Below are 23,172 nucleotides of genomic sequence, written 5' to 3'. Positions count from 1 at the left end.
TTCTACAATTACTGCTCATTATTTGACGTTCGAGCTGATACCTCACGTGTGGGACAATCGCTGTGTGCAGGACCGAATTTGGCTTTGCGCGGAGCGCAAGGGGATGGGGGCATGTCAGAATTATTTTTTTTTATTTTTTTTTTTACACTGTCTCTTCAATTTTTTTTTTTTTTCATCACTTTTATTGTTGTCACAAGTAATGTAAACATCCTTGTGAGAGCAATAGGCACGTGATGGGTACTCCTAATGGAGAAATATGGGGTCTTTTAGACCCCAAATCCCTCCTCTGCTCTTAAAAGCATTTGATCACACCAAGATCGGTGCAATCAAATGCTTTTTATTTCAACAAATGCTGCAGTTTACATCCGGGCAACTAGAAAGTGATGTGACGTCATTGCTTCAGGGTTCCTAGTTTATAGAGCCCAACATAGCTGATCCAGTCTTTGCTGGGTTCTATAATCCGCCAGCTGAAGCAGCAGCTGGTCCATTGGGACTCCCTCTGGGATGGGAGATCTCCGGTAAAGCAGCGGGAGGGGAGGTCTCTTCCTGCTGCTTGTAAAAGCTATCCAGCCATTCTTCCTGTTCTAGGGATACAGGGACAGATCTGAGTGGTTCTGCTTAGTTAGCATTGACACTGGACCATGCTGATCAATTAGAACCACTCTGACCTGTTCCCTAGGGAAAGAAGAGAACAGCATGTTTTTCAAACCCCAGAACTGCTACACCAGGATGTGTGGATGGTAAAACTGTATTGCCCACAAAGTGCAGTGGGGATTGGGCAGGGGTGTCGAATTAAATTTTATTGTGGGCCGCATCAGCATTACAGTTGTCCTCAAAGGGCCATACAGAGTGCCAGGTTCAGGAGCGTGTTACGTACAGTGTGCAGGGGTGAGTTGCGCGCAGGGTCCAGGGGTGAGTTGCGCACAGGGTGCAGGGTCCAGAGGTGCATTGTCCATAGGGTACAGGAGCACTCTGTGTACTACATGGCATTCAGAGTTCAGGGTTGTGCTGCGTACAGGGTGGAGGGTTGCGCTGCGTACAGGGTGGAGGGTTGCGCTGCGTACAGGGTGGCGGGTTGCGCTGCGTACAGGGTGGAGGGTTGCGCTGCGTACAGGGTGGAGGGTTGCGCTGCGTACAGGGTGGAGGGTTGCGCTGCGTACAGGGTGGAGGGTTGCGCTGCGTACAGAGTGCAGGGTGGAGGGTTGCGCTGCGTACAGAGTGCAGGGTGGAGGGTTGCGCTGCTTACAGAGTGCAGGGTGGAGGGTTGCGCTGAGTGCAGGGTGGAGGGTTGCGCTGAGTGCAGGGTGGAGGGTTGCGCTGAGTGCAGGGTGGAGGGTTGCGCTGAGTGCAGGGTGGAGGGTTGCGCAGGGTGGAGGGTTGCGCAGCGTGCAGGGTGGAGGGTTGCGCAGCGTGCAGGGTGGAGGGTTGCGCAGCGTGCAGGGTGGAGGGTTGCGCTGCGTGCAGGGTGGAGGGTTGCGCTGCGTGGAGGGTTGCGCTGCGTGCAGGGTGGAGGGTTGCGCTGCGTGCAGGGTGGAGGGTTGCGCTGCGTGCAGGGTGGAGGGTTGCGTTGCGTGCAGGGTGGAGGGTTGCGCTGCGTACAGAGTGCAGGGTGGAGGGTTGCGCTGCGTACGGTGGAGGGTTGCGCTGCGTACAGAGTGCAGGGTGGAGGGTTGCGCTGCGTACAGAGTGCAGGGTGGAGGGTTGCGCTGCGTACAGAGTGCAGGGTGGAGGGTTGCGCTGCGTACAGAGTGCAGGGTGGAGGGTTGCGCTGCGTGCAGGGTGGAGGGTTGCGCTGCGTGCAGGGTGGAGGGTTGCGCTGCGTGCAGGGTGGAGGGTTGCGCTGAGTGCAGGGTGGAGGGTTGCGCTGCGTACAGAGTGCAGGGTGGAGGGTTGCTCTGCGTACAGAGTGCAGGGTGGAGGGTTGCGCTGCGTACGGTGGAGGGTTGCGCTGCGTACAGAGTGCAGGGTGGAGGGTTGCGCTGCGTACAGAGTGCAGGGTGGAGGGTTGCGCTGCGTACAGAGTGCAGGGTGGAGGGTTGCGCTGCGTACAGAGTGCAGGGTGGAGGGTTGCGCTGCGTACAGAGTGCAGGGTGGAGGGTTGCGCTGCGTACAGAGTGCAGGGTGGAGGGTTGCGCTGCGTACAGAGTGAATAGTTTTTTCTTTTTTTTTTTTTTTTTTTTTTCCCAATGCTATCCACAGCTCACCCCACAGCCCTCATGTCTCCTGTCCCTCACCACGTTACAGCTAAAAAAAGTAATGGGTGGGAGGGCAACATAAAATGGCCTGGTGGGCCGGGTTCAGCCCCTGGTCTTTGTGTTTGACACGTGGTGTCTGGTGTTAGTTCACCTTTTTTCATTTCTTCTGAAAAGGTGAACTAACCCTTTAAAGCTGTAGTAAACAGCTGAACGTGTTTTTTTTTTGTTTTTTTTTTCTTTTTCTTTTTTTCTCAAAGTCGTCTTCCAGGACAGCCCATGAGACGTTAGGCTCCTCCCCCAGGGACAGGAAACACATTCCAAAATTAAAATAAAAGGCGGTCCCTTAGTCCTCACCTTCAGTATTTTTGTTTCCTCCGGACAGGGGGTAACATGTTCCTGGAACTGAAGCTCCCGGTCTCCTGGACTGTCCATGGAAAGACTTGGAAAGATGCATCTCCTCGGCCCATAGCGGTACCCCTTAGTGCCGCAATAGGGGCTGACCGCTGTCTCCTGTTCTCCTAGCCTCTCGGCAGGACTACGGATGCTGTCTGGTGGAGCGTTGGGGAGTTCACTCCGTTGGTCGGCCGGTTCCTTGGAGCAGCAGTGCTGTGTACCCGTGAACCGCTAACTTCGGAAGAAATTTTGAAGTTGGCGCCAAAGACGGAGGGGGCGGAACTCAGCGTATCCACTCTGGCCTCACGGGAAGTGACAGTGTCACTTCCGGCGCAGTGATGGCATCCGCGGGCGCCGGAAACCCTCGTTCCAGTTTCCGAAGGCGCGAACAGAGAGTTCAAATGGGCGACCGATGTTAGGGGAAACAGCAGTTGCTGGGACCACCATACAGAGCGATGGACACCACGGCAGCAGCCGCACAGGCGGCGGAAGTCGGCTCTGGCATCGGCACCTCTCAGGTAAGCAAGGGGGAACGACACCCTATTTGCAGGTACCTGTTAGGAACTCCGTTCCCCTTCCCCCCTCTCTTTTCTATCGTTAGGGGCAGGGGTTAAGCAGCACCGCTCCCCCTTTTCTATCCACAAGGTGGAGGGGGAAAAGTGGGAGGTGGGAGGAGGACAAGTATCTCTAATTAAATTCCCTTGTCTTTTATCTTCCAGGCCAAGGCTCAGGACAATAATCCACCTCAGCCCCCCAAAAAGAAATGTGCTGTATGCGGAGAAAAATTGAGTTCCTCTTGGAACAAAGCAGTGTGCCGGGCATGCATAGCTAAACTGGTCAGAGACGATTCTGCAGTCTCTACCCAGAAAATGCTGTCCTCAGTGAGAGATGAGCTAAAAAGTACATTTAGTTCATTCAGGACTCTCATTGAAAAGATGCAGGCACCAGCCCAGCCTTCCACCCCAGCTCAGGCTCCACCATCCCTAATTGACCCATTGGTTTTGGAGGAGGAAGTTTCTTCTTCCCACTCTTCTGCAGAGGGATCAGGATCAGGAGAGGAACCAAAAAGCAATGTTTCCCATGATAGCTCCAACTTTAAACTGAGCCTGGAGGATGTAGATGATCTACTCAAAGCGGTTTATACCACTCTAGAGATTGAGGAGGAAGAAGTGCATCTCTCTAAGCATGACTTAATGTACGCTAGTCATAAAAAGCATGCTAGAGTGTTCCCTGTGCATAGCTCACTATTGGATGTGATTAAACAGGAATGGAATTCTCCTGATAAAAAGCCTTTTTTTCCAAGAAACTTAAAAAGAAGGTATCCATTTGACGAAAGTGTGGAACAGCCCTGGAACAAAATCCCTAAGCTGGATGCCTCTCTTGACAGAATCTCCAAAGGAACTGACTTGGCATTTGAGGATTCAGGAGCACTAAAAGACCCTATGGATAAGAGAACAGATATCTCTTTACGTAGGGTCTGGGAAGCCTCCATTATGAGCTTAAAGCCAGCCCTGGCATCCACCTGCATAGCCAGACACCTGGAGCTGTGGCTATCTCAAATCCAAACACACTTGACTGCAGGAACATCGAGGGAACAGATTAATAAATCATTTCCACTCTTATTCCAGGCAATAGGATTCCTGGCGGATTCTTCAGCTGAAGCTGTAAGAATGGCAGCAAGGACCTCAGCTTTAGCTAATACGGCCAGAAGAAGCCTATGGCTCAAGACATGGTCGGGAGATGTTACTTCTAAATCTCGCCTTTGTGGTCTTCCCTTCACAGGCGACCACCTTTTTGGCCCAGGCCTAACAGAAGCCCTGGAGCGTACAGCGGATAAAAAGAAGGGATTCCCAGATAAGAAAAAATTCCCCTATGCTCAGAGGAATTTTCGTGGCAGGGGCAAACAGCAGAAGTCTTTTGAAACTCAGCAAAATTTCAAAAAACATTGGACGGGGCATAAAGGAAAGGGGAGGGGTAACATCCTGTTTAACCCTCCTAAACGCCCCAACCAGCCCCAATGACTCCCTTCTCAGAGTGGGAGGAAGATTAGGGGCCTTCCTCCCACTGTGGAAGAAGATTACTTCCAGCCCTTTTATTCTGGACCTAGTAGGCCAAGGACACAGGCTGGAGTTCTGTCTTCAACCTCCAGAAAGGATCCTGATCACAAATCTTCCCAGGGATCCAGTCAAGGCCTCCGCCTTGAGTCTTCAGTTAGGGGACCTATTAGATCAAAAAGTTATTATCCCAGTCCCCAGAGAAGAACAAGGAACAGGGTTTTATTCTCACATCTTTGTGATTCAAAAACCCTCAGGAAGTCATCGACTGATCCTGAACTTACGCAATCTGAACCTTTCAATAGCATACAAACGTTTTCGCATGGAATCAATATACTCCATAGGGAACCTACTGTTCCCAGGGTGTTTCATGGCAACCCTAGATTTGAAAGATGCGTATTTTCACATCCCCATACACACATCCTATCAGAAATTCCTGAGGCTAGCAGTAAAGATAGGACCGGAAGTCAAGCACTTCCAGTTCAGGGCACTGCCCTTCGGGCTGTCCTCAGCCCCACGGATTTTTACCAAAGTCCTAGGGGAAGCACTAGCCCCTCTAAGGCTAAAAGCTATCATGATCACCCCCTACCTGGACGACATCTTGGTAGTGGCAGAATCATACCAGAAACTGGAAGCCGACCTCCTCATAGTTCAGGAATTCTTAACTTCCCTAGGCTGGATAATCAACAGACAAAAGTCTTGCCTGGTACCCTCACAAAGAGTGACCTACCTGGGTTACGAAATCTCCTCACGGGATCAGATGATCTTCCTCCCTCAGTGCAAGATGGAGAAAATGAACCTGATGGTTGCCTCCTTACAGACCAACTTATGGGTCTCTCTGAGGGATGTCACAAGAGTGATAGGCTTGATGACCTCCTGTTTCCCAGCAGTCCCCTGGGCAAGGTTCCAACAACGTCCACTCCAAAAATTCTTTCTACAGAATTGGGATGGGCAGTCAAGTTCCTTGGAACAAAAAGTAAGGATTCCCACCAAGATAAAAAGGACTCTTTGGTGGTGGAGATCCTCTCTTCACCTATCAAGAGGGCTAAACTGGACCATCCAGGTATCACAGAGGATTACCACGGATGCAAGCGCTTCCGGATGGGGAGCATATCTGCAGGACAGATGGGCGCAGGGTACATGGTCCCCAGCACAAAGGAAGTCTTCATCAAACCAAAAAGAACTTATGGCGGTCCAAAAGGCCTTGGAGTTTTTTCAGGTAGAGGTAGAAGGGAGCCATCTACAGATCAGGTCAGACAATATAGCAACGGTAGCGTACCTGAACAAGCAGGGAGGTACTCGAAGTCTGGGCCTACAAGCCATTGCACAGAAAATCTTTGTCTGGGCCGAGCGGAACCTAACATCCATTTCGGCCATTCACCTAAAAGGGACGCAGAATTATCTGGCAGACCATCTCAGCCGCCACCAGATGAACCAGGACAATTGGTCCCTCAACCCAGAGGTGTTTCTCAAAATCACAACCTCATGGGGCCTACCGGTAGTGGATCTATTTGCCTCCCAGGCAAACAGGAAAACAGAAAAATTCTTTTCCATAACTCAAGGGGATCAGGCGTTAGGCATAGACGCTTTCGCCCACCCCTGGAAAGTCAGACTCTGTTACGCATTTCCTCCGATCAGATTGATCCCACAGGTTCTTCAGAAATTCATCCTAGAAGATACAGAGATGATACTGATAACCCCATACTGGCCCAAAAGGCCATGGTTTGCACGCCTTCAGGCGTTGGCAGCGCAACCTCCAATGACCTTACCTTGGAGACCAGATCTCTTAACACAAGGTCCGGTGGTCCATCCATTTCTCAGGACCCTAAACCTGACGGCCTGGTATCTGAGGAACAAATACTAGGCTCTCAGGGGTTCTCAGACAGAGTCATCAAAACATTGACCAGCTGTCGAAAGCCGGTCACTAGAAAAATGTATGCTAAAATCTGGAAGAAATTTCATTTTTGGATGATGGAGAATCAGAGACATTCCCCAGATATACCAACTATCTTGGATTTTTTTCAGGAAGGCATAGACAAAGGTCTCTCCTTAGGGACTTTAAAGGTACAGGCTGCCGCCCTTAGTGTCTTTCTTCAGTTTTCCCTTAGAGAAGACCCAAATGTGAATGCCTTTTTCAGAGCAATTGCCCGGACAAAGCCAACCGTGCTTAAAACGTGTCCAGCTTGGAATCTATCCCTGGTACTCCAGGCCTTGGTTACCAGTCCGTTTGAACCCTTGGTAGACCTATCAGTAAAAATGCTCACCCTAAAAACTTTATTTTTAGTAGCTATAACTTCAGCTAGAAGAGTTAGCGAATTACAGGCTCTCTCAATCAGAGAACCTTTTCTTATGATTTTTGATGACAGGATTGTGCTAAAAACAGATCCAGGATTTTTGCCAAAAAGGGTCTCTTCTTTTCATAGGACTCAGGACATAGTCCTTCCTTCCTTTTGCAATTTCCCGAACAACAATAAAGAGAAAGAATTTAGCTGTTTGGATGTCAGAAGAGCCCTCCTGAGATACCTGGAGGTGACTAAAACCTTCAGGAAGACTGATACTTTGTTTTTACAATTTTCCGGCTCCCATAAAGGGGGAAAAAGCTTCTAAGGCAACCTTAGCTAGATGGATCAAACAGGCTATCACAGAAGCCTATATAGTGAAAAAGGTGGCTCCACCTTTCATTACTGCACACTCTACTAGAGCATTGTCCACGTCTTGGGCTGAAAGGGCCGGTGCCTCACCAGACCAAATCTGTAAGGCAGCTACCTGGTCTAACTTTTCGACCTTTGTTAGACATTATCGCCTGGACCTCCTCTCTTCTCAGGAACAGGCGTTTGGTCGAAAGGTGCTCCAGGCAGTTGTCCCTCCCTAGACTGGTAAGTGCTTGCTCATCGTCTCATGGGCTGTCCTGGAAGACGACTTTGAGAAAAGCTGGGTTATACTTACTGATAACTCCTTTTCTAATAGTCTTCCAGGACAGCCGGATTCCCACCCGAACTATCTGGTATTATGTATAATGTATGATATGTGTCTATATATCTATATGTTTTACAGGGTGTCCTGTGGTTCTCATGAAATACTGAAGGTGAGGACTAAGGGACCGCCTTTTATTTTAATTTTGGAATGTGTTTCCTGTCCCTGGGGGAGGAGCCTAACGTCTCATGGGCTGTCCTGGAAGACTATTAGAAAAGGAGTTATCAGTAAGTATAACCCAGCTTTTTTACCTGAGAGGTAATGTCATAATGTGTTTAGTATGCATTGCATACTAGCACATTATGTTCAACTTACCTGAAAACGAAGCCTTCCAGCGCCACGCTGTCACCGCTGCAGGCGCTTCCATCTTCACCTGTCTTCCTTCCAGGCTCGCGGACTCCAGTTGGCTGTTCCTTCAGAGTGCATGCACCGGTGATGTCATCGGCTGTATGTACATTAAATATCTCCTAAACAGTTATTTTAGGCTTAGCTATAGGTTAAAGTCAGAGATGGGAGTTTACTCCCACTTTAAAGTGGAGTTCCACCCATTTTAAAATGGGTGGAACTCCACTTTAAGTAGCAGCAGTTCTTAGTCTCAGCTTTCAGGCGTTGTAATTGTACAGTTGAGCGGTTTCTGGTAGTAGGTAGCATTTTAAAACTACAGAAGGGAAATCATTTTCTCTGCCACCACCTTGAATGCTGTTGACCTGGAGGTCGGGCATAAATGGCTCAAAAAAAAAGCACATGGTGATAGAAATATTACTTTCTTATAGCCGTGCAGTGAACATTATCCTGTGGCTGTGTGTAGAAACCCCCAGGCCTCATTTGCACCATGGTGCAGAGACATCAGTTTTTCTGCACGTGTTTTGCAAGGGCACAAAAAAAAAAAACAATTGTTTTCTATGTGCCCTGTTCACCAGTGGTGTATTTAGGTTTTGTGCTGCCCTAGGCCTGACTAAACTTGTGCACCCCCTAATTAAAATATAACCCACCCCTTCCTGTAAAGGCCACACCTCTTCCTGTTTATGCCCCGCCCTGTCATCTTTAAACCACAGCCACAGTCTATCAGTGCCCATCAGTGTAGCCTCATCAGTTCCCATAAGTTCAGCCTCAGCAGTGCCCATCATCATACCATACCATATCATACCAGGAGGTAGCAGGGTGACCGCTTTATGGGGATGCAAGACTGATTTGCCTCCTGGACCCTGCCCTAATGCCCAGTTCGCCCTATAAGACTGGCACTATACTAAAAGTGTGTAGCGCAAGCCGTCAGGAACTCTTTTTAGTGGGGGAGGCGGGAGGAGGCTGTTTTTTACTCGTGCGTGGTGTAGCTTTTTTGCTGCCCCCCTGCAAAGTGCTGCCCTAGTCCTGGGCCTTGTTGGCCTAGGCCAAGATACAGCACTGCTGTTCACACCACAACACTGGTAACACATGCAGATTTTTTCTGCACAGGAATTTGCAAAATGTACAACTCACTGAAACCTGCATGAAAACTCGTGTCTCTGCAAGTGAAATCTGTGAGGTCCATCAGTTTTTCTGCATGCATGGTGTGAACAAGGCCTTACGCTCCTTCTCTAATTTTCCCAGGAAGCAGAGATGTTGCGATCGATTTCTTTCCATCCGTCAGGAGACTTCATCATTGTTGGTACGCAACACCCAACCCTACGCCTTTACGACGTCAATACCTTCCAGTGCTTCGTCTCCTGCAACCCTCAGGACCAGCACACAGACGCCATCTGCTCCGTCAACTATAACCCCACCGCCAACACCTACGTCACTTGCAGCAAGGACGGCAGCATTAAGCTGTGGGACGGCGTGTCCAACCGCTGCGTCAACACGTGGGACAAGGCCCACGACGGGGCCGAGGTCTGCTCCGCCATCTTCTCCAAAAATTCCAAATATATCCTGTCCAGCGGGAAGGACTCTGTGGCCAAGCTGTGGGAGATCTCCACAGGACGGATGCTGGTTAAGTATACAGGTAAGTTCCACACTGTGATTGGCTACATTGTTGGTCTGGTTAACCACTTAAGCCCCGAAAGATTTTACCCCCATTCCGATCAGGGGGGTATTTTGCGATTCGGCACTGCGTGACTTTTTAACGGACAATTGTGCGGTCGTGCGACGCTGTACCTACAACGAATTTGATGTCCTTTTTTTTTTTTTTTCCCCACAAACGGAGCTTTCTTTTGGTGGTATTTGATCACATGTGCGATATATTTTTTTTTTTTTTTTGATCATGCGCTATAAACAAAAAAAAGAGTGAAAATTTTGCAAAAATAACAATATTTTTCACATTTTTTTTTTTTTTTTATGACATTCCCCAAAAAAATGTAAAAATCAAAATTTTTTTAACATTTTTGGCCAATTTTGTTTTCTGCTACCATGCTTGGTAAAAAAAATCACAATAAGCGTATTTTGATTGGTTTGTGCAAAAGTTATTGCCTTTACTACGGGAAATATTTTTGTCATTTATGTTGTTTTGTTTTTTTTTTAACGAGTAATGGTGGCGATTACTGTTTTTTTTTTTTTTGTGGGATTGCGGCGGACAGATCGGACCCTTGACTGACATTTTTGACACTTTTGGGGGTACCAGTGACATTACTACAGTAATCAGTGCTATAAATATGCACTGTTACTGTAATAATGACACTGGCGGGGAAGGAGGTTAAGTGTGTCCCTAGGGGCGTGTTTCTAACTGTCATTGGACATGGCTACTAGTGTAAGAACAGAGATCAACAGTCCTACATAGTAGAACCGTGTGAGCTCCATTCTTACACAGGGAAGAATGACATGGCTTTGTTTACATTAGCCGCCTGCTTTTCTCCCTTCACGGCGCACGATCGTGAGTGACCGGGGGACATCGGGTCCGCCGGTCACACGCACTGACTTGTTAGGGAACGAGCCAGGGCGGGCGCGCGCCTCCGCGGACGCACGCTCGCCCGCTATTGGCTCACAAGCCAGTGACAGGCTAGTGACGTACCCATACGTCACTTTGCCTGGCCGGGACTGACCACCGCAGTATATGTACTTGCGGCGGTCGGCAACCGGTTAAAAAAGACACAAGTCCATCCAGTGCAACCAACAGAAGGGGGGAAAAACAAAATGTATACGATCCTATATACATAATTCTATACCCACAGTTAGTCCAGAGGAAGGTTAAAAAAACACCAATAAAGCCTTAACGAATTTGCTCCAGCGGGGACAAGAATTCCTTTCTGATTCCCCAAGAGGCAATTAGATATTCCCTGGTTCAACTTTACCTATAAATATTATCCAGATGTCCCCCGCAATGTCGCAGTCCCACTAAAAATTGCAGATCGCCGCCATTACTAGTAAAAAAAACAAAAAAACAAATTGATCTTTCCCATAGTTTGTAGACGCGATAACTTTTGCACAAACCAATCAAAATACGCTTATTGTGATTTTTTTTTTTTTTTCTTTTTTTTTTACCAAAAAAAAGTAGCAGAAAACAAATTGGCCTAAAATGTAAAGATTTTGCTTTTTTAATTGTATTGAATGTAAAAAAAAAATATATATATATATATATATATAATTTTTTTTTTTTTTGTTTATAGCGCAAAAAATAAAAATCGCAGAGGTGATCAAATACCCCCAAAAGAAATCTCTATTTGTGGGAAAAAGGACATTGATTTAATAAGTACAGCGTCGCACGACCGCGCAATTGTCCATTAAAGTAACGCAGTGCTGAATCGCAAAATATGGCCTGGTCATTAAAGAGGAAGTATACCCGCTTTAAAAAATGTGAAAAAAAAAACCCTGTAAAGACAAAGGCATAATGAGCTAGTATACATCGCATACTAGCTCATTATGAAGTACTTGCCTAAAAACAAAGCCCCCTCAGTGCCGACAGGACGGCCGACATGTTAGGCCGTCCTGCTTCCTGGATCTCGTCCCCCGGCCATCTGATTGGCCGGGGGCGCGATTACATCACTCCTGCGCATGCGCGCGGAAGCCGCCGTTCACAGCACTGGGATTTGAAGGAACAGCACGGGCGGCCGTTCCTTCAGAGCGCATGCGCCGATGACGTCATCGGCTGCATGCAATGTAAATATCTCCTAAATGGTGCAAGTTTAGGAGATATTTATAGCACCTACAGGTAAGCCTTAATGTAGGCTTACCTATAGGTAAATGTAAACAAAGTGGGTTTACAACCTCTTTAAGGCTCGGTTCACACTGATGCGATGCGGGAAGGCTGCGAATTCGCAGCCTGTTCCCGCATCGCACACGCACCCCCGGCAGTTCACACTGCCATATGCGATCCGCTGGGGGTGTCAATGTAATCTTAACGACACCCCCAGTTTGATCGCATATCGCAGTGCGATCGTGCAGTTCGCACAGGATCGGATCGCACAAGTGTGAACCGCTGTGCGATCCGATCCTGATGCGGCAGCAAAAATGCCTCCTGTGCGTGTTTGCTGCGGGTGCGGTGCGAATTTAGCCATACAAACTGTATGGCTAAACTCGCACCGCACAGCTGATCGCATGTCATGTCGGAGCAGTGCGCTCCGACATGACATGCGAACCCCGCACACGCAGTAGTGTGAACCGGGGCTCAGGGGGAAAATCTTCCCGTTCATAAATGGCTAATAACATTATCAACGTTAAACCTCATTTGCCACACAGTTGCCCAATGAAACCGTGCATTGAGGTCAAGGCTAAAAGCTAGAGCAAATAATTTGATTGGGTACAGGCAGGCTTTGGGGAGGGAGCAAACCAGTGGGACTTTACTTTTTGAGGGGGGAAATAGAGGCATCTGGGTGACACCCACACAGACACAGGGGGTGCCTCTAATTTCTATTAATTAAGATGGTTATGGTGGGAAATGAACCCAGAACCCCGGCTTGGTGCTTGTCCCAGAAGCCGCCACATTGTGAAGAGTCTGAATCATGATGAAGATTGCAAGCCTACTCATTACTATTTGGAAAAAGCAGCACAAAGATTGATAAAGAAATACTTGTGGTGTCATTCCATCTGTGAGTTGTGCAGGATGAAGCAGAGAAGCCCAGTCCTAGTCCCTGGAGGCTGTTGGGTCACCATACATAAATCCTGCGGCTGATAGCCACATCATACTCTCTGCTCTTCTGCTGTTCTGTATGTGTGATTTCCCATTAGCACCCTTTTTGTATCTTACAATTGTATTTAGGGTGTGACATTAGGACACCCCATCACCTACCTCCATGTGACAGTGTACAGGGAACCAGAGCGAGGAGGATCAGCAAACCAGAAGATCAGCAGAGCTGGGGGTTACTACTGAGCGGAGGATCAGCAGCGGTGGGGGTTACTACTTAGCGAGGGAGGGATCAGCAGAGCTGGGGGTTACTACTGAGAGGGGGATCAGCAGAGCTGGGGGTTACTACTTAGCGAGGGAGGGATCAGCAGAGCTGGAGGTTGCTACTGAGAGGGGGGATCAGCAGAGCTGGGGGTTACTACTGAGAGGGCAATCGGCAGAGCTGTGGGTTACTACTGAGAGGGGGGATCAGCAGAGCTGTGGGCTACTACTGAGAGGGGGGATCAGCAGAGCTGTGGCTTACTACTGAGAGGGGGGATCAGCAGAGCTGTGGCTTACTACTGAGAAGGGGGGATCAGCAGAGCTGTGGCTTACTACTGAGAGGGGGGGATCAGCAGAGCTGTGGCTTACTACTGAGAAGGGGGGATCAGCAGAGCTGTGGCTTACTACTGAGAGGGGGGGATCAGCAGAGCTGTGGCTTACTACTGAGAGGGGGGGGATCAGCAGAGCTGTGGCTTACTACTGAGAGGGGGGGGATCAGCAGAGCTGTGGCTTACTACTGAGAGGGGGGATCAGCAGAGCTGTGGGTTACTACTGAGAGGGGGGATCAGCAGAGCTGTGGGTTACTACTGAGAGGGGGGATCAGCAGAGCTGTGGGTTACTACTGAGAGGGGGGATCAGCAGAGCTGTGGGTTACTACTGAGAGGGGGGATCAGCAGAGCTGTGGGTTACTACTGAGAGGGGGGATCAGCAGAGCTGTGGGTTACTACTGAGAGGGGGATCAGCAGAGCTGGGGGTTACTACTGAGAGGGGGATCAGCAGAGCTGGGGGTTACTACTGAGAGGGGGATCAGCAGAGCTGGTGGTTACTACAGAGGATCTGCTGATTTGGGGGGGGGGGGGTACTACCGAGCCGGGTTTCTACCGAGCCCATTTAAAACAAATAGAAAATCAACACATAGGGCATTTTCCAAGCTTCATTAAAGCTTAAAAAAAGCAGCACTTAGGCATCAAAAATGCAAAAAAAAAAAAAGCATGTTGAAGCGGTTGGCGTTTTCAAGCTTTTTAACAGTAGCAGCCCCCATAATACTCACTTGAGACCTCTCTCAATCCAGCGATGTGCACGAGAACATTGGATGTCCTAGGACTCCCTCTCCTGATTGGCTGAGCTAATCAGGCGAAAGTGGGGGGCGGGGCTCCATGTGTCTTATGGAGGCATAGAGCAGGGCTTGGGGAACCAGCAGGCACCAGTGCCCCCATAGCAAGTGGCTTGCTTTTGGGGGCACTGGTCAAGGGGAAGGAGCCAGGAGTGCCGGTGAGGAGCCTGAGAAGAGGAGGATTGGGGCTCCTCTTTGCAAAATCACTTCACAGAGCAGGTAAGTAATAACGTGTTTGCTTTTTTGTTTTTTAAACCTTTTATTACCACTTTAATGTGTGTTAAAGCCGAAAGCAAGTATAAACGAGCCCTAAGTCCATTGACACTCCAGCTAAAATTCCTTCTCTCTGTATGGACTGGGAGCTGGAAGAAGCACCTGCAATCCACTAATCATGGGTGCAAAGTTTTAGGTGCAGGCTCCCAAACAAAAAAAAAAAAAAAAAATATCTATATTTTATTTATTTAAAAAAATAAAAATAAAAAAATATATAAATATAAATAAATAAATAAATATATATATATATATATATATATATATATATATATATATATATATATATATATATATAATTACCAAAAAAAAAAAAGGTGGACTTTTACTACACAGCGAGCGGGTTCTCCTCTCGTTCTGGGCCGACGTCCTATGAAGTCAGCCCAGTCTCATGGTGGGGGTGCACAGCAAGTTGTGTAGATGCGCCGCGTTCCTAGGACACGGCGCCACCCCGATCTCAGTGGCGCGGCTCTTTACCCATGTGATCGGCTGCGTCCAATCACAGCCGGTCACGTGTTAACACAGAAGTGCCATTTTTTTTAGATCTCCGCGCCTCATACTGACAGTGCGAGACGAGGAGAGCCGATCAGCGGCAGAGGAGAGACCTGTAAAGGTAATCTGTGCAGCCACAGCAGTGTCCATCCATTGACACCAATCAGTGCACATCAGTGATGCCTTTTAGTGCTCATCAGTGCCACCTATTTGTGCCTCCTCATTGCATATAAGTGCTTATCAGTGCCACATATCAGTGTGGCATAATGCTGCCTCATCAGTGCTCATTAGTGCAGCCCATCAGTGCCCGCCTTCATCAGCGCATATCAGTGAAGGATAAAAATGACTTATTTACTGACAAACTAAAACTTTTTTTTTTTTTTTTAACCACTTTACCACCGGAGGATTTTGCTATCTTACGTCCAGGCCACTTTTTGCGATTCGGCACTGTGCGACTTTAACTGACAATTGCGCGGTCATGCGACACCGTACCCAAATGAAATTGATGTCCTTTTTTTCCCACAAACCGAGCTTTCTTTTGGTGGTATTTGATCACCTGTGCGATTTTTACTTTTTGCGCTATAAACAAAAAAAAGAGCGTAAATTTTGAAAAAATAACAATATTTTTTTTTTATATGAAATCCCCCCCCCCCCCCAAAAAAATGTAAAAATCAAAAATTTTTTATCATTTTTGGCCAATTTGTTTTCTGCTACATATTTTTGGTAAAAAAAATTGCAATACGCGTGTTTTGATTGGTTTGCGCAAAAGTTATTGCGTTTACTAACTAAGGGAAAGATTTCTGTCATTTTTGGTGTTTTTTTTTTTTTTTTTTTTAACGAGTAATGGCGACTATCTTTTTTTTTTTTTTTTCCAGACTGCGACATTGCGGCGGACAGATCTGACCCTTGACTGACATTTTTGACACTTTTGGGGTTATCAATGACATTACTACAGTAATCAGTGCTATACATATGCACTGTTACTGTAAAAATGACACTGGCAGGGAAGGGAATAATTTTATTGGAGAGGGAGGGGTTAATGTATGCCTGGTGCTTACTGACGTGTGTGGGGGGAGGTGACTGAGTGACACAAGGACAGATCGCAGGTTCAGCTATGCTGAACTCTGCAATCTCACCCTGCCTGTCACTTAGGAGATCCACCCGCTTTGTTTACACAAGCGGGCAGATCTCCAGACTCGATTCCCCGACGATCGGGGAAGAGCAGCGGCGATCACCGCATCTCCTCCCCTGGCCCGACTGCCGCTGTGACTGAATACAGCGGGAGCGCGCCTCCGGCGGCGCGCCGCCGAGAAGGGGGGAGTGTCTGGCGACGTAGGTCTACGTCGTCAGACCTACAAGAGCCACTTTGCCGCAGTGAGCAGACAGCAAGTGGTTAAAGTTTGCCTTTTTTTCATTTAAAAAAAAAATAAAAATAAATAAAAAAAATCCAGCTGTGATTTAAATACCACCAAAAGAAAATTCTATTCGTGTTTAACATTTTTAAAAAAAAAATGTCATTTGGGTACAGCGCTGCATGACTGCGCAATTCTCATTGTGTGATGGCGCTGAATATCGGTCTTGGCAGGAAGGGGGTGAAAGTGCCCAGTATTGAAGCAGTTAAAACAACTTTAGCTGGGATGGCAGAGCCTCCTGTGACCAGCAGGGGGAAGCGCTGTGTTGCGGTTTAGCAATGGAAGTCGGCCTGTAGAAGAGACTTTCTCAACCTTTTCAACAGAGGAACCCTTGAAATAATTTTCAGGTCTCAGGGAACCCCGGCTAATAATGACTATATTTACAACTCATGATACATTAGTGTGATGGTCAGTGGGATGAATGCTCCTTACACTTGTGGTCATTGGGAAGAATTACTTTCTTCCAGATAGCTAAAAAGATCAATGATGTCAGGGGAAGTTATCTGAGAGGCAGAAATTGCTCATTGCTCAATGAACCCCCAGCAACATCTGGAGGAACCCTGGTTGAGAAATGCTGCTGTCCCATGTCAGAGAAAGGAGGTGGAAGGCTCAGTGGGTTGCATGTATGATTTCTGAAATGCTGTGTAAATTTTGGGCTGTAACGGCTGTAGATTAGTGACGGCGGTGTATCGCCCGAGGCCTCCCATTTACAATCACTTTACGGAAATTGTAAAGTCAGAAGGTTTTTTATCCTACTATGCATTAAGATAAAAAGCCTTCTGTGTGTAGCAGCCTCCCAAGCACCCCCTCACCTGAGCCCCCATCTCTGTCCAGCGATGTCCATGAGTCCCTTGGCCACCCAGGACTTTCTCTCCTGAGTGGCTGAAACACCGCTGCGGGGCCATTGGCTCCCACGGCTGTCCATCAAAGTCAGCCAATCAGGAGAGAGAGAGAGGGTTCGGGGCCAAACCGCAGCTCTGTGTCTGAATGAACACACTGAGTTGCAGCTTGGCTCATGTGCCTCCACAGCAAGCTGCTTGCTGTGGGGGGCACTTGACAGGAGGGAGGGGCTAGGAGCAGCAACGAGGGACCCAAGAGGAGGAGGATCCGGTCTGCACTGTGCAAAACCATGGGACAGAGGACATTGTGCTGCCTGGGTTCAAGAATGAAATGCTGCCCCCCCCCCCCCCTTAGAAAAAAAAAATTACACCCACCAATCAGTGACAGGTACATCCCAATCCAACCAGCCAGTGTGTTAGCACTGCCTGCGGACATTTGTAGTCTGAGTCTTCAACGAGAAATGCGATATCCGTAACTACCACAACCTGACGTGTGCCAAAGTCGTGCTGGTCAGTATACCTAAAAGAGGGCATACTTATAAGTTATACAGGTGTCTGAAAATAGAAAAAGGGGGGGGGTATACGGGTGGAAGAGAAACAGAAGGAAACAAACCGACATGTGCCTGCCAGAGGAGGAGGAATATATACCCCCCAGACTCCTCCTACAAATACAGGCTGGCCAATAAAAGCCTGCCTTCATACCTGTCATTCTTAATTTGGCTCTGGGGGGCTGGTGGCACCCCTCTCAAGTTGGGGCCCAGGGCACATGGCCCCCCTAGTTTCGGGGCCTAATTTGCCGCCCCTCCAAAAATGCTTGCTGGGTCCAATGGACCCAGCAGGACCCATGGTAGGGCCAGCCTTGACAGAGCAGGTAAGTATAATATGTTTTTTTTTTTTTTAAATAGAGACTTTAAAATCACTTTAACCACTTCAATACCGGGCACTTTCACCCCCTTCCTGCCCAGGCCAACTTTCAAGTTTTAGCGCTGTTGAATTTTGAATGAAAATTGTGCGGTCATGCAACCCTGTACCTAAACCAAATTTATGCAATTTTTTTTCCACAAATAGAGCTTTCTTTTGGTGGTATTTAATCACTGCAAGTTTTTTTATTTTTTGCTACACAAATAAAAAAAGACCAAAAAGTTTAGGGAAAAAAAAGTTTTTTGTTTCTTATACAATTTTGTAAAATATGTTTTTTTCCTGCACTGATGAGGCGGCACTGATGGGGTGGCACTAATATACGGCACGGATATGTGGCACTGATATGCAGCACTGATAGGTGGCACTGCTGGTCAGTGATGGGTGGCACTGATAGGCGGCACTGATGGTCACTGATAGGTGGCACTGCTAGCCGGCACTGGTGGGTGGCACTGATAGATGGCAATGATGGGCACTGGCGAGCAGCACTGATTGGGAGGGCATTGGTGGGCAGCACTGATGGGGAGGGCACTGGAGGGCTCCCTGAGCCCTGATTGTCATCCCTGGTGGCCATGGTGGGCATCCTTGGGGTCATGGGTGGGCTTCCGTGGGGTCATGGGTGGGCATCCCTGGTGGTTCTAGTGGCACCCCCCCTAAAGGGTCTGTACTGGTAATCAATGCTCTGATTACCAGTGCAAACCCCCCCTGTCAGGAGAGCCACAGATGGGCTCTCCTCTACTCGAACTAAGGAAAGCAGATCAACGGCTCTTCCTATTTACTATGTGGCCAGCTGTAATTGGACACAGCTGGTCACATGGTAAAGAGCCTAAGAGTGACACGCCGCATCACCGATCTCCGCGCCCCCCGGGGGGCGCGCAGAGCACATTATCCTGCCGCCGTCATATGACGTCCGGTCAGGATGAAGCAACCCCCTCCCCGCCGTCATTTACCAATAGGGCAGGCGGGAAGTGGTTAAAGCTTTGCTGCCACCACACTTTTTATTTCTATTGTTTTTTCATTGTGGTGAACTCTTGCAATTCTCACCATGCAGGTGCCGGGCTGAGCGGACGCCAGGTTCACCGGACTCAAGCCGTATTCAACCACACCGAAGACTACGTCCTTCTCCCCGACGAACGGACGATCAGCCTGTGCTGCTGGGACTCAAGAACGGCTGAGCGCCGCAACCTCCTCTCGCTGGGTCACAACAACATCGTACGCTGCATCGTTCACTCTCCCACCAACCCCGGGTTCATGACCTGCAGCGACGACTTCCGAGCCCGCTTCTGGTATCGCCGCTCCACCACAGACTGAGCGCCGCTGCTGCTCCCCAACCCAAAGACTGGTCTACATAGACTGTACAATATGAATAAAATGACTGTTTATGGAGCCTTAAAGATGGACAACATGGAGGCCGGAGTGGAGGATGTGGTCTTTTATATGAATTCCAGTTATGATTCCAAGGCCAGCATTCTAGTTCTGGAATTTGATCTGCAAGCCTCTGCCTTAACCCGCCATCATCCTGCATTCCATTGCTGGAGAGCGTCCTGATCTACAGGTTCTGTGTAAACACTGAAGTATTTTGCAGGCGGTAGGTCAGTGTGTGGGCTGCTCTCCTCCTTACATAGGAGAAGCTGGGCTTCCCAGGCTGTTACTACCTGTACACAATATATTCCTCATCCCCACCCCCTACCACCAGGCCACCATGACTATACACACAACGCACACCATTGTCATCGTGTTCAATGAATTTGCAATGTCGGAGTCTGCAGGCCAATCCTTTTTTAGCATATCATTGTTTTTTTTTTTTTTCTTTTCTTTTTCGCAATCCAAAAAATTAAATTACTTTTTATCCTTTTTTTTTTTTTTTTTTTACTTGTATTGAAGTTTCCATTGAGTTGTTCTCCTTTATTTAGACGCAACTAATGAACATGACGCAGATTGCACCAATAGCTAAACACTCGTACTCACTGATGACTTTCTTTGTCTTATAGGCCATACACACTATAAGATTTTCTGAAGACTTTTTCCTTTAGATTTACCAAAACCATATAATATGAGGTCAAACCTAAACACTTTCAATGTGTATGCAATCTGGCAGGCCCTTGCACTACATAGAAAAGGTAAATCTGAAGGAAAAAGTCTTCAGAAAGTCTTATAGTGTGTATGGCCCATAAGTTACACTTTTTGAGGACCAGTGGCACCAATATAGTGATCAGTGCTTTAAAAAAAAAAAAATGTACTGTTACTGTTAAAATGACACTGGCAGGGAATGGGTTAACACCAGGGGTGGTTAAGTGAGCTCCTATGGAGTGCTTTCTAACTGTGGGGGGGAGCGGATGCACTAGAGGAAGAGAGAAATCGGAGTTCCAGCTTAGCTGAAACACAAGATCTCTCTTTTTCTCACTGACAGGCAGATCGGCGTTGTCATTCCGCCTAACGATCAGTGGGTTCCAGCGGCCATTGCACCCGCTGATTGGCAGTGCAAAGGGTCTTTGGAGGGACTGTAAAAAAATTTTTGAGGGTCCTTTTACAAAAGTGGTTCCTCCTGGAATTTTAATCTAGTCTTAAAAATGCTCCATCTCCCCCCTTCTAACACCTTGGCTAGTGGTTCTCCACTCCTGTCTTTAGGACCCACTAAGGCCCCTTTCACACGGGAGATCCAATCCACCTGTCAGTTTTTCAGGCGGACCTGATTGGATGCTCCCTGCATCCCTATGGGGCAGCGGGTGTAAGCGGAGACATGTCCACTGACACCCAGGGGCGGACTGACCATTCGGGGATTAGGGCACTGCCCGAGGGCCCAGGGTCAGTACGGGGCCCCATGAGAGGCTACACATTTCAGAAAGAAGCCAGGAACTTCCATGCAGGCTATGCTGTGGTAGATAGGACACAAGTGCTTGTTCAGTGCAATCCTTCACCAGAGGTGCTAGCCTCTCACCTGTAGGCTGTGAAAAGACAGCCTTAAAAGTACACTCCCAGCAATGTGAAAATCCTGACCAGGACAGCAATCACAGAGGGCATCTCTCTTCAAGGTAATGCAAAAAGGAGCAGTACAGCAATCCAGCTGATCTCCAGACAGAGCGGAACACTCTGCTAACAGGGGCTACGAGTGACGTCACGATCTCCTCCCCCTTGCGCACGCGTATCGTCTGTGGGCGGGACTTCCTCAGCGTATCGCAGTGATATATCGGGCCTGAGATAAAATAGCTGCACGGTAATAGGCTTGTGCATTCGGGAGGTCTACCCCTCCCAAGTTATAGGGTTTATACAGTGTGGAAAGCGCTATTCTAGGAGGCTTCCCATCCCAGATGAACCTCCGTAACTGGCAAGCAAGCTTGTTGAAAAATATTTGTGGGATCGGAATTAGTAGAGTCCTGAAATAATACAAAAGTTTCGGGAGAATTTGCATCCTATACGCAGCGATCCTTCCCAGCCAAGAGAGATGAACTTTCCTAATTTGGGAAAATTCTTCCTCAATGTTGGTCAGTAGAGGTACCATGTTGCACTGATACAATTTAGAGACCGGGGAGGTGAGTTGAATACCCAAGTAAGTGATTGAAGGGGCTTCCCAATTACAAGGGAAGGTGGATTTAAGTTTAATCACTTCAGCTGCCGGGACAGAGATCGGAAGAGCAAAGCATTTACTCGTATTAACTTTATAGTATGACACACGGCCGAATACGCGAATAAGGGATTGGAGCTCACATAGAGATGAGTGTGGGTCAGTTAGCGTCAAAATTATATCATCCGCAAAGAGTCCTAGTTTGTGTTCCAGGTGACCTGTCTGTATACCTTTAATGACGCCATTAGATCTAACGGCCTCTGCTAATGGTTCAATTGCTAAAGAGAAGATTATTGGCGATAAAGGGCATCCCTGACGAGTTCCGTTAGTCAAATCGAAGGTGTCAGACAAAATTCCGTTGGTAAGAACTTTCGCTGAGGGGTTAGAATAGAGGGCCATAATTGCGGAGTGGATAAATCCGCTAAAACCAAATTTTAGGAGAGTCTTGGATAGATACCCCCAATGCACCCTATCAAAGGCCTTTTCGGCATCTAGTGCCAAAAAGACTGAAGGGGCCGGAGCGTGTTCGACGAATTTCAAGAGGTTAATCATGCGACGAGTGCCGTCTGGGGCTTGTCTGCCTTTTACAAATCCGACTTGATCCAGCCCTATGAGGAAGGAAGTGCAATAAAAAAGTCTATTAGCTAAGACCTTAGCATAAATTTTCAGATCCACGTTTAGTAGGGAGATAGGCCTAAAGTTTAAAGGGGAATCGGTTGACTTACCAGATTTGGGAATGGTCACCACCGTAGCCTGAAGCATTTCGCGTGGGAATTTGCTAATTGCAGGTGCTTCATTGAATATTGTGACCAGATGAGGGGTTATAACGGGGGCCATTAATTTATAGTATTCCGCAGAGAACCCATCTGTCCCTGGAGATTTATGTAGGGCCATTTTTTTATTTTAAGTGTAAATGTGAGGTCTGAGGTCTTTTTGACCCAAGATCTCACATTAACCAGTTCCGGACCGCATACCACATTAATACTGCGGAAGGGCGGCCCGGCTGCGCAAAATCACATACATGTACGTGATTTTGTGCAGGGAATGTCGGGGCCGTGCGCCGCTCCCGCTGTGATTGGACACAGCAGGAGCCAATCAGCGGGTGCGATGGCCGCTGGAACCCACTGATCGTTAGGCGGAATGACAACGCCGATCTGCCTGTCAGTGAGAAAAAGAGAGATCTTGTGTTTCAGCTAAGCTGGAACTCCGATTTCTCTCTTCCTCTAGTGCATCCGCTCCCCCCCACAGTTAGAAAGCACTCCATAGGAGCTCACTTAACCACCCCTGGTGTTAACCCATTCCCTGCCAGTGTCATTTTAACAGTAACAGTACATTTTTTTTTTTTTTAAAGCACTGATCACTATATTGGTGCCACTGGTCCTCAAAAAGTGTAACTTATGGGCCATACACACTATAAGACTTTCTGAAGACTTTTTCCTTCAGATTTACCTTTTCTATGTAGTGCAAGGGCCTGCCAGATTGCATACAAATTGAAAGTGTTTAGGTTTGACCTCATATTATATGGTTTTGGTAAGTCTAAAGGAAAAAGTCTTCAGAAAATCTTATAGTGTGTATGGCCCATTAAGGCCCGTACACACGTAGCGATTGTCGGCCGTAAATATTCGGCCAACGTCCGATCGGCCGATTGTCGGCTTGTTAG

General features: G+C 47.9%; 1 protein-coding gene across 1 annotated transcript in view; it reads left to right on the top strand.

The window, feature by feature from the left end:
• The window catches only part of CSTF1 (cleavage stimulation factor subunit 1), a 35,163-nt gene extending 15,427 nt beyond the window's left edge, over window positions 1–19,736 (top strand). Inside the window, exons 5-6 of the mRNA XM_082273053.1 lie at window positions 9,203–9,593; window positions 19,002–19,736. Coding sequence (XP_082129179.1) covers window positions 9,203–9,593; window positions 19,002–19,261 — 651 coding nt within the window. The 3' untranslated portion in view covers window positions 19,262–19,736. The remainder of the gene's footprint in view (window positions 1–9,202; window positions 9,594–19,001) is intronic.
• Window positions 19,737–23,172: the final 3,436 nt, after the last annotated feature.

The sequence above is a fragment of the Pelophylax lessonae genome (assembly GCF_965119305.1).
Source record: "Pelophylax lessonae genome assembly, chromosome: 11".
Lineage (NCBI taxonomy): Eukaryota > Metazoa > Chordata > Amphibia > Anura > Ranidae > Pelophylax > Pelophylax lessonae.
Note: the sequence above shows the minus strand (reverse complement) of the source record. Positions and strands in the feature narration are given on the sequence as shown.